At 70.6% G+C, this 10907-nt stretch overlaps 3 protein-coding genes across 3 annotated transcripts in view; 1 reads left to right on the plus strand and 2 right to left on the minus strand.

Moving 5' to 3' along the window:
* EMIHUDRAFT_451413 (hypothetical protein) overlaps window positions 1-3775 on the minus strand; it is a gene marked incomplete at its 5' end in the record, with an annotated part of 4676 nt that extends 901 nt beyond the window's left edge. Inside the window, 8 exons of the mRNA XM_005769805.1 lie at window positions 253-329; window positions 454-1037; window positions 1128-1193; window positions 1350-1511; window positions 1804-1863; window positions 2115-2336; window positions 2642-2746; window positions 3464-3775. Of these exons, the coding sequence (XP_005769862.1) occupies window positions 253-329; window positions 454-1037; window positions 1128-1193; window positions 1350-1511; window positions 1804-1863; window positions 2115-2336; window positions 2642-2746; window positions 3464-3775 (1588 nt within the window). The remainder of the gene's footprint in view (window positions 1-252; window positions 330-453; window positions 1038-1127; window positions 1194-1349; window positions 1512-1803; window positions 1864-2114; window positions 2337-2641; window positions 2747-3463) is intronic.
* A 74-nt stretch (window positions 3776-3849) lies between these two features.
* EMIHUDRAFT_210146 (hypothetical protein) lies at window positions 3850-4251 on the minus strand (the record flags this gene model as incomplete). The annotated part of the gene is made up of 1 exon (XM_005769806.1): window positions 3850-4251. One exon carries the CDS (start codon window positions 4249-4251, stop codon window positions 3850-3852), a length of 402 nt encoding a protein of 133 aa, XP_005769863.1.
* Window positions 4252-5623: 1372 nt separating this feature from the next.
* Window positions 5624-10907, plus strand: part of EMIHUDRAFT_102665 (hypothetical protein) — a gene marked incomplete at both ends in the record, with an annotated part of 5939 nt that continues 655 nt past the window's right edge. The window contains 8 exons of the mRNA XM_005769807.1: window positions 5624-7103; window positions 7409-8257; window positions 8335-8593; window positions 8884-9049; window positions 9111-9866; window positions 9953-10009; window positions 10255-10473; window positions 10748-10903. Of these exons, the coding sequence (XP_005769864.1) occupies window positions 5624-7103; window positions 7409-8257; window positions 8335-8593; window positions 8884-9049; window positions 9111-9866; window positions 9953-10009; window positions 10255-10473; window positions 10748-10903 (3942 nt within the window). The remainder of the gene's footprint in view (window positions 7104-7408; window positions 8258-8334; window positions 8594-8883; window positions 9050-9110; window positions 9867-9952; window positions 10010-10254; window positions 10474-10747; window positions 10904-10907) is intronic.

Below are 10907 nucleotides of genomic sequence, written 5' to 3' on the forward strand. Positions count from 1 at the left end.
AAGGGAAGAAAAAAGGGGGGATGGAAGGGGAAAGGGAAGGAAAGGAATAAAAAGAGGAGAGAAGAGTAGAAGAAGATGAGTGGTGTGAAGTAGAAGGGAGTAAATAAGAGGGGAAGAGAAGAAAAGTAAGGGAGATGGGGGTGTAAGGAGTAAAGAAATTATAGATGGAAGATTATAAAGGGAGGGAGAAAATTAAAAGTAATAAAAAAGGGGGGGGGGGCGCCATGTGGGAGACGGGTGCGGTGCGAGGACTCGGCGGCGTGAGGCTGTTGCCAAGCGAGCGATGGCAGTCGCCGATCGTCGCCACGTCGAGGACATCCCCCGCGCTCCTCACCTAGGCCCAGAGGATGCGGGGCCAGTGGTTAGCGCGAGGGATAGAGGGGGGGGGGGGGGGGACTCGGACGCTCCCTCGCCAGGTGGGTGAGGGCGCCAAGCGGGTGGCAGGGCCGCCACGTTGCAGCCACGTCTGCAGCCACGTCGACAGCTGGCGGCGATCTGTCGCGCTTGTCAGGTCGCCCGTGCGGGGGCAGCCGCGTCGGCGACCCTCCGTCGTCGGCTAGCAGATCGAGGACGCACTCCTCGCGCACCTCGACGAGCGACGCGCGCACCGCGAGCTCGTGCGTCGCCTCGCGCACGGCGGCGAGCGCCATGATCTCTTCCGAGAGGTGGAAGTGGAGGCCACGAGCCGAGACCCGCCCGGCGAGCGTGTATGTCTTGCCCGCGCCGGAGGCGCCGTAGGCAAGGACGCAACAGGCAACGCCGTCGAGGACCGCCGTCGCCATCGGCCTCACTTGCTCAAACACCTCCCGCTGCCCCGCCCCCGCCGCAAACACTCGGTCAAACTCCCACCGCCGCACGGCTCTGAACCGCGCGGCGGCGGCGGCGAGACCGCCGCACAAAACCACGCCCGTCTCGCCCTGCGCCTCGAAGGCAGCCCTGCTCGCGGGATCGGCCGGCGGGCGCAGCCGGCAGAGCACGCGCACGCGCGCCGGCTGCGGCCGCCCGCAAGGCCACGCCACGCCGATGGCGGCGGTTTCCTTTTCGGCCGCCTGCCTCGCCCCCGCCGCCGCCGCCGCCTCCTTCTCGGCGCTCAGCTCCGCACGGAGACTGAAGAGGCTGCCCGTCACCGCGGAGAGGTGGCCGGTCGCGAGCTCTTCCTGCGCGAGCTCCCGCGCGAGCGCAGCGACGCGGACCTGCGGGCGGCGCAGAGAGGCGGCGCGATGCGGGCTTGGGGGGAATGGGGAAAGGTGAGGAGGGGAGGGGAGGGAAGCAAGAGAAAGGAGGAGAGGGGAGGAGAGGGGAGGGGAGGGGAGGGGAGGGGAGGGGAGGGGAGGAGAGGAGAGGAGGACCTCCCCGGCGGCGCTGGCGCTAGCAGCGGCAGCGACCCCGACCGCCCCCTCTCTGGCGGCTGTGGCGGCCGTCTCCTCTGCCGCCGCCTCGGCAGCGCGGCGCGCGCCCACCAGAGCCCTCCGCCGCGCCTCCGTCAGCAGCTGCGCGCGCTCCGCCGCCGCCTCCGAGAGGAGCCGCTCGCGCTCCGCCGCCGCCGCCGCCGCCGCCTCCGCGAGGGCCGTCGCGAGGGCCTGCTCGCGCTCTGCCGCCGCCTCAGCCGCTGCTCGAGCCAGCGCCCGCTCCCGCTCCGCTCCCGCCGCCGCCTCGGCCTCCGCCAGCGCCCGCTCCCGCTCCGCCGCCGCCTCGGCCCTCGCCGCAGCCACCGCCATCTCTTTCTCGGCCAGCGCCGCGTCCGCCGCGGACGACAGCGCGCGCTCACACTCCGCTGCCGCCGCCGCCGCCGCCGCAGAAAACGCCCGCCCACGCTCCACCAACGCCACCTCCCGTGCCGCCTCCAGCGCGGCTGCCGCCCCCCTAGCCGCTTCCAGGCCTGCCTCGCGCCCCTCCGCCGCCTCCCTCTTCGCCGCCTCCACCGCCGCCCTCGCCTCAGCCGCCGCGCCCGCCACTGCCGCCTCCACGGCCGCCGCGGCCTCGACCCTGACTGCCTCTAGCGCCGCCTCCTTCTCCGCCAACGCCTCCGCCCGTGCCGTCTCCGCCGCCGCCTCGCCGGCCGCAGTCGCCGCAGCCGCCGCCGCAGCTGCCACCGCCCTGTGCTCGGCGGCGACCGCTTCCAGCGACGCCGCACGCATCCTCTCCGCCTCCGCCGCCGCCTCGTCCGCCTTTTGCCGCACCGTCGCCAGGGTCGCAGCGACGCACGCGCGCCGCCATGCGCAAAAGGCCGCCGCGCGAGCGCGCCCGTGGCGACGCGTCGCGACGAGCTGTGCGAGCGCCTCGCCCCTCGCCAGCAGGCGCGCTCGCTGCTCCTCCCGCGCTGCCCGGTGCCGCTCCTGCCGCGGTCAAGGGGGGCGGGTGATTCGCACGCAAGCTGGCCCTCCCTGGGACCCGGCGTTGCACGCGTGACTGCCGTACTCTGTCGGCCCCGCGCTCCACTGCCGTGTGGTTGCGACCGGGGCCGTGGGCTGTGCTTTTGTGTGCGACTTGAGCGTGTGTGGCTGCCTCCACGCAGGGGACCGGACGACCCGCCACCTGACCCGCTCGGCGCCTTCTCTCGGCCACATCTCGCTCAATCTCGGCGAGATCTCGCCTCGAGCTCGAGCAGCGCCGCGTCCCTCGCCGCCTCGAGCTCATGCACCACGGCCTCCAACCTCGCGAGCTTCGACTCGCACGCCCGCACCGCCGCCTCCCGCTCCTGCGCGTGCCTCGCAGCGGCCGCCTCTAGCGCCGTCGCGTGCGCCGCCTCTGCCGACGCCGCCTCACTGTACTGCTGCTCCGCAGCCGCAGTCACCGCCGCCGCCACCGCCGCAGTGACTTCCGCCTCCCGCTCCGCCGCCGCCGCCGCCCTCGCCGCCTCGAGGGCCGCCTCCTTGTCCGCCGCCGCCTCGGCCCTCGCCGCAGCGACGGCCGCCTCACGCTCGGCCACGGCCTCCGCAACCGCCGCCTCCAAGGCCGCCTCCCGCTCTCGCGTCCGCGCCGCCGCCGCCGCCTCGCGCTCGCGCGTCGCCGCCGCCGCGTCCTTTGCTGCCGCCTCGGCCGCCCCCACCGCCTCGGCCGCCTCCACCGCCCTCGCCCGTGCCTCCTTCAGCTCTGAGTCGGCCGCGCGCGCGAAGCCGCTCAGGCTGCTGCGTTCGGACGCGATCGTCCTCGCCATGTCCTGCACGCGCGCCTCCATCGCCGCCATCTCAGACGCGAGCGAGAGCGCCGCCGCCGTGCCGCGCCGCTCCGCGGCCGCCTCGGCCGCCTCGGCCGCCTGGCAGCGCTCCTCCGCCGCGACGTTGGCAGCGGCGGCCGCCGCCTCGGAGATTTGGCACCGCTTCTCGGCCGCCGCTTGGGCCGTGGCTGCGGCCGCCTCGGCGAGCTGGTGCCGCTCTTCGGCCGCCGCCGCCGCGGAGGCCTCTCGCTCCGACGCCGTCCACGCCCTATCTGCCTCGAGCCTGCACGCTCGCTGCGCCGCCACCGCCGCAGCCTCGGCGCGAGTTGCGCGCCCTTCGGCGGCCGCGACAGCCTCGACCGCGGCGGAGGAGCGCGCGTGCGCGGCGCCGAGCTCACGCTGCCGCTCCACCAGCGCGGATCGCAGCTTTGCCGCCTCGGATTTCAGGGCTGTTCGCTCGGCGTCGACGGCCTCCGCCTCGGACTGCAGCCGGGCGAGGAGCGTGTGGGCAGCCCGGAGGCTCTCGTTGGAGCGGACCAGCGCGACGCTCAGCGTGCCGACGGTCGCCGGGAGCTGCTCGTGCGGGATGTGAGGTGGCCGGTCGCGTTCGGAAAGCATGGGGAATGTGCGAACCGGGCGTTACTCCATCGCGAAAAAAACTTTTAATGGCGCTTCCGAGACCGGCGCACCGGTCAACGCGGCCAACTATTTTTTCCGGCCGCGTCACCGGAGAGGAACTCGTCGCCGAGCGCGGCTCGCTCGTTGTTGGCGCCGCGCACCAGCGCGAGCAGCGACGCGCCGACCGACGGCTGCTCCGGCGCCGCGCCCTTCACCTTGGGCTGCCGAGCGCTGAAGTCTTCAAACTGCCGCTTGAGCGAAGCCGCGGAGGAGCCTGCCTTGGAGAGGGTGCGAGCGACGACGGAGTCGGCGTCCTGAGAGAGGAAGGCGAGCGCGAGGTGCTCCGCCTCGGCCGTCGTCGCCTCCGCCGCGCGGCAGGCGGCAGGCAGCCGCTGGACGCCGTCGAAGCCCTTCTCAGTCCAGCTCTCTGGCGAGAAGAGCGAGGAGGGGCTGTCGTCGCGCGGCGCGGCCAGCATGACCGCCGGCCGAGCTATGCGAGGCGAAGCGGTCCATGCCGGCGGCGAGGCGAGGGCTGGCGAGCGAGGCTGAAGCAGGGCCAGCGAGACCGTGATCGGCACGTACATGGCGCCACCGACAAGAGGATCGTGCAGTTTTTTCCCGCAAATTCGGCGCGCGACCCAAGAGCCAGGTAGGTGCGGATCGGCAAGGGCACAACGCCCTTTCTCATCAAGGGCACCCCGACAAATGGGCGGGCAAGTCGGAGAGCGAGCAAAAGACTGCGGAGGAGAGGTTCAAGGAGGTGGCCGAGGCATACGACGTCCTCTCCGACCCGGACAAGCGCGCCGTGTTTGACCGATATGGCGAGGAGGGGCTCAAGGCTGGCGGGCCTCCGCCGCCGGCCGCGGACGGCGACACGCACCACTTTGGCGGCTTTGGCCAGGGTGGGAGCAGCTTTGCGCACGGCGGCGGCGGCGGCGGCGCGGGCTATGAGTTTAGAGGAGACCCGGCCGACATCTTTGCGCAGTTCTTTTCCGGCGGCTTCAAGCGGCAAAACTCGTTTGGCGAGACCCCGTTCGATGGGCACGGCGGGCTCGAGGAGATGCTCGCCGGGATGGGCGGCGGTGGTGGCGGGAGGCCCAAGGCCAGGCGCTGCCACCTAGCGCGTCGTCGCTGTTTCGGCTGGAGGCAACCACAGCCTTGCCCTCACCGCCGACGGCGCTGTCTGGAGCTGGGGCCGCGGAGACTACGGCCGCCTGGGCCACGGCGACACGCAGGAGCAGCTGCAACCCAAGAAGGTCGAGGCCTTGGTCGGGCAGCGCGTCGTGATCGTATCGACTGGGTGGCAGCACAGCCTCGCCCTTACAGCCGACGGCGCTCTCATTAGCTGGGGCGATGGCTACGCTGGCAAGCTGGGCCTCGCCGACCAGCAGGACCAGCTGCTGCCGAAGAAGGTCGAGGCCTTTGCTGGGCAGCGCGTCGTCGCTGTTTCAGCGGGCACGCATCACAGCCTCGCCTTCGCCGCCAACGGCGCCGTCTTCACCTGGGGCAAGGGCGAGAGCGGCATCCTAGGCCACGGAGAGAACTTGTCGAACCAGCTGCTGCCCAAGAAGATCGAGGCGCGGGCGCCGGGGCAGTGAGGCAACGGTTATGGTACGGGAAGACGGCCGCTGTCGTCAGTGTCTGCAGCCTCCTAGGGCCTAGCAAGTAGGCCGGCGGTGGGGCGGAGGGGGGGCGCACCACTCCCTTTGGCGCGCCACTTCAGGAAATCGTGTCAATCGTACCATACCATGCAAATAGTCCGAACCCAAAACCAGCGTGTTACATATCGGCACACCAGTGTGATATATGTGGCGAGGAGCGCAGAACGCGCATGACCAGCGTCGGCTCATGGACGAGGGCATGACTGCCGCAGAGTCGGCCAACGCTCTTGACGCGGCGCGCGCCGAAGGCCGGCGCGTGGGCTCCGCGGCCGAGGAGCGCCAACGCGCCGCTGATCGGGCAGCCAAGGAGCGCCGCACACGGGCTGTCTTCGGGACCGGCGCTCTTGCTGTGAAGGCTGGCGTGAAGAACGTCCTCGTCGTGGACGGCACTGGTGTGAGCAGCGATTTCATGAGCGAGCACCTCCTGCTGATTGAGAGGGAGTCGTCCCCAACACTGATCACCCCGCCTCTGCCCGCCGAGCAGCGCCGAGCCGTCAAGACAGCATGGCGCGGGCTGCACCACGAGCGCATTGGCCTGGAGGGTGGCGAGCGCCCCGACCGGCTCGAGCTCTGCCGGCGAGCCATCTCGTCTGGACGCTTCCACGCGCTCATCCTCTCCGACTTGTCTGAGGACTCGCGGGCCATCCCGGCCGTGGAGCGTGAGCTCGGGCCCACGCTCCTGCGCTTTGCCGAGGGTGGCGGCGCAGTCGCCGTGACGACGGCCGACTCGGCGATGGTGCTGCCGATGCTGCGACGCCTCTTTGGCGTCGCTTGGACCTCGGGCGGCTACTACCGCACGGTGTGGGGACCATCGCGGGAGAACGCCAGCGCTGTCGCCGCGGCCTTTCCGATGGCGCTGGCCTCGAACGGCTTCAGCGCCAAGGCGCACGCGGTGCGCGGGGTGCCCGAGCACGAGCGCATGTTCGGCACGACGCCCGAGTCGCGCACGCAGAGCCATGTGCCGCTCATGGCCGGCCGCGACGTTGGGACGCGCACCGACGCCTCGTCTGTGACCGGCCCTGTGGAGGACTATGACGTGGTGGTGGCGAGGCGCGCAATCGGGGCAGGATCGCTTGCGCTCTTCTGCGACATCAACCTGGAGCCGGAGACGGTGCAGCAGTGCCTGGGCTTTTGCAGGCTCAATAGCCCAGACGCGCCTGGCGACGCGGTCGCACGCCTCGACGCCGATGAGTATGCACGGGCTGCCGTGAGCAAGGCCAAGGGCAACGCCGCCTTCGTCGCCCAGGACTTCGGCGCGGCGGCGGCCGAGTACGAGGGGGCGCTGGGCGCGTATGGCGAGCGCGGCGGCGCGGCCGGCGAGCAGCGGGAGGAGAAGGCCAAGATCTGCTCCAACTTGGCCGAGTGCCGGCTCAAGCTCGAGCAGTGGGAGGCGGCGGCCGCGGCGGCGAGTGACGCGCTGGCGCTCGTGCCGACGCACGCCAAGAGCCTCGTGCGTCGCGCCAAGGCCGCCGTGAGACTCGGCGAGGTGGAGGCCGCCGCAAACGACTTGCGGCAGGTCACGGGCGGTGGCGACGCCACGCAGGCGGCGGCGGCGGCGGCGTTGCTGCGGCCGCTGGAGGCGAAGCTGCGCGAGGCAAAGAAGGAGGCGAAGCGCAAGGAGGCCGCGCGCAACAATGCTTTTGCCGCGGGCTTCGCCGGCGCGCTAGGTGGCGGTGGTCCACCGCCTCCCGACGTGCCTAACGCGGCGGCGCCGCGCTTCCCACGAGCGCCCGATCAGGGGCGAGACCATGGGCGGCCAGATGCATGACATGGGCCTCCAGGCGACGGCGTGGGCGCACGGCTTGGGCGTCGCGCAGCAGCACGAGTGGCTCCTCGACTGCTATCGCATGCGCGTGGACGACGACATGTGCTGGGGCGGTGGACAATTGCGCGGTGCGCATCACTGTACACGGACCCGGCTGCCCGCACCCTCCACCGCACCGCCTCAACCTCCTCTCGCCGGCGCGCGCAGGGCTCTACGGCAAGCAGGCGGGCGAAGACAGCTCCATCACGACGGATTTCATGGTCTTTTGCAAGCTGGCCGTGCGTCACGACGTCGTGCCGGTGGGCTGGGACTGGCCCGCCTTCCTGCGCGTGGCCGAGACGCTGCTGCCGTATGCTTTCGAGAAGGCCGACGCCAAGGAGAAGTGGGGCAGAGAGAACGTCTTCGCCGTCCTCACCGGCGGCCGTTCGCTGCGCGCGACCGCCGAGGTTGTATACGCTAATTCGTGCCAGGAGCAGGGGCCGTCGGCGGCCATGAGGGTGATGACACGCCGGTGTCGCCATCCCGGGCCAGAGTGGCACGATGTCGGTGGCCGCCACGCATGGCAGGCGCTGGCACGTGCTCTCGGCGAGGACCCAGCGTGGTGGACGAGCGCCGCCGCCGACGACGTGGGCGAGGAGGACGAGGAGGACGACTACGCCGAGATCGTCGCCAGTCGTTCTGCGCCGTGGCGAGCCGCCGCCCAGGCCAAAGAAGCAGACGACAGCCAGCCACTGCAGCCGCAGGACCGGGTGATGGTGAGCGGCCTGGTCGGACGGCCGGAGCTCAACGAGGCTCTCGCGACCGTGCTCCTGCCCGTGGACCCGGTCAGCGGCCGCTGCTGCGTCCGCGTGCGCCGACCGGAGGTTGGCTTCTGCGCCCTAGACGATGTCAAGCTCAAGCCGCAGAACCTGAGCAAGATGCCGCTGCCTACCGTCGCCCCGGCCGATGCGACGGACGGCTTCCACCCGCTGCATATCGCGGCCATCGAAGGGCGGGCGGAGCGCGCCGAATTCTACCTCAGCCAAGGCACCGACCCCGATCTCCTCGACGCCGACGGTGAGCCCGCGCACACTCGGCCTCACGCCCGCTGCCGCCCTCCCCACGCACGCCGCCGCCGTTCCGCGCCCTGGCAGGCTGGACTCCGCTCATGCGCGCATGCCTGTGGGCCCAAGCCGAGGTCGTGCAGCTTCTCCTCGCGCACGGCGCGACGCCCGACGTGCCCGCGACCACGACGGGCAGCACCGCGCTGATGTTCGCATGCATGCACGGGCCGCTCCGACCTCCGCCCACCATGCCCTACAACGCCTTCCGCCACAAGCTGACCGTGGAGAGCTTGCTCGCGCACGGCGCACAACCCGCCATCGGTAACGCCAAGGGCGAGAGTGCGCGCATGTGGGCACGCCAGAGCGGTGCCGAGGAGATTCACCAGATGCTGAGCGACTGAGTGTGAGTCGTCTGGGGCGTGTGACGCACCACGCACGCACCCTACAACTAGCCCTAAAAGCTCCCGGCGGGGGGCGTGTGACCTGTGACGCACGTACCCTGAAAGCGCCTCCCGGCGGGGGGACGAAGTGCCAACCGCAGTTGCCTTTTACCGCGAACACTTTTTTGTTTTTTTTCGGCGGCCACGGCGGGGAAGTTCAAACACACAGTTGAGATGAGTGCCCCTACCTCCGACGAAGGCGCTACCTCCCCTTGTGCTCACTGCACCGCAGCTGCCTCACGAGCACCTCCTTCGCCTCTGCGCACTCGCGCATCTTCCGCTCCGCTCTCGCCTTGACGCCCTTGTACCGGTCGGGGTGCCACACGCGCGCCAGCTTCCTGAAGGCGTGGGCGGAGCGCGGCTCGGTCGGGCCCTCTATCTTGGTTGGGTGCACTTGGAGAGTTTGCGCGTCGGTGCGCGAAGTAGGAGCGGGGCGTGTGTGTGTTGACCCGGGTCTCCTGGCTAGCAGCGACCCTGTACTGCCGGTTCACCCAGCCGCACTGCGCCTCGGGCGCGAGCTGGTCGAGGTTGGCCGGCAGCTCGAGCACAGCTCTGTGGTCGCGCCCGCTCTTTGGGTCTCCGGGGTGGCCGCAGCGGTTGTCCTGCCACGCCTTGCGGTCGGACGGGTCGACGCACTGCCACCTCCGCTGCCGGTCCAGCGCGTGGCTGAGCCTCTCCGCTCTCCCCGCCGACGCCGTCGAGCAGTGCAACCGAGCCATCCCGCGCAAAGGTGGCAAGCCCAAATTTCCTGCCAACGTGAACGCCAACGGCTACGTCAACCAGTGGCACATCGCGAGGCAGAGCAAGGCGGACGGAGGCAAGGCGTACTGCGAGACGCTATACGAGTGCGGCGACGACCCTGGCGTGGGCGTCGCCACCATCTTTGTGAGCTGGTTCCTCGAGACGCCGCTCAAGACGCTGGTGGACGCCCTGCGGCAGGACCTGCGGCTCCACCCAGAGCTGCCGCCCGACACCAAGTTCTTGGTCTGCGACTTTGTGATCCGCCAACACGGCGACGATGTGAAGGCTGACGTCGATCGGCTCGGCGACTGCGTCCGCGCCGTCGGCCACACGGTGCTGCTCATGGAGCCGTGGTACGACCCAGAGCCAGAGCCGCTGGGGCGCGCGTACTGCATCATCAAGGAGGTGTTCCACACGCAGGAGTCGGGCGCTCGCTTCGAGGTGGTGATGAGTGCGGAGCAGCAGGCAGCCTTTGAGACGGCGCTCGTGGAGGACTTTGACTCGATCGCGAGGTGGATGTGCGCAAGGCGGAGTGCCGCAACCCAAAGGACACGGAGCAGATCCTTGGCGAGCTGGAGCGGGAGGTTGGCCTGACCGAGTGCAACAAGGCTGTTTTGGGCTGCTGCGGGGGGCGCTGGCGGGGCAGGGGAGGGCGGCGCTGGAGCGGATGGCGCCGGCAGAGAGCCAAATTCCCGTGCCCAGTGTTGTGTGCGGCGTGAGAAAATTCTTTTTCTCAGACGGAGCACAAATTGTAATAAGGCGAGGTGCAGCGCCGCATCGGCCTCCCGCCCCTCTTCCCTCCAGACCAGACCACCCCACCTCTGCCCAGATGTTGTCTCTCGTCGGATCTCCGCTCTCGCTCGCTGGCGCGTCCGCGCCGGGCGTCGCCATGCGCGCCGGCACGCCGGCGATGGCTGTGGAGCGCTCAGCGTCCATTCCCTTCTTGAAGAAGCCGCCTGCGCTGGACGGCTCGATGGTTGGCGATGTCGGTTTCGATCCGCTCGGCATCTCGACCACGATCATCGAGCTCGGCGGCGATCTCCGCTATGTGCGGGCCGCGCCCTCCTAGCCCTAGCCCCGCTGCCGGCGCCAGGCGCCGCGCCCAGCCGGCGTGCTTCCCCATCCACCCGCGATTCGAAGCCTGGACCGCAGCGGTCGAACTGCTCCCGTGAGGATGCGTCTGCGGGCACGCGTCCTCCCGCGGCGCCGCCCAAGTCGGTCGCTCTGCGGTTTGCCCTCGGCGGGCAGCGCGCAGCGACGCCGCCCGTCTATTGCCCTCGGCGGGCAGCGCGCAGCGACGCCGCCCGCCTGGCGCGGCGCAGGTGCGCGAGGCGGAGCTGATGCACGGGCGGCAGGCGATGCTCGCGACGGTGGGCTTCGTCTTCCCCAAGCTGTTTGGCAAGCTGCCGGTCGAGTGGGCCAAGGACATCTCTCTCAACCCGCTCGAGGCGCAGTATACTATCACTTGTCTGTCTTTGGTAG

The sequence above is a fragment of the Emiliania huxleyi genome, assembly GCF_000372725.1.
Source record: "Emiliania huxleyi CCMP1516 unplaced genomic scaffold EMIHUscaffold_41, whole genome shotgun sequence".
Taxonomy (NCBI): Eukaryota; Haptophyta; order Isochrysidales; family Noelaerhabdaceae; genus Emiliania; species Emiliania huxleyi.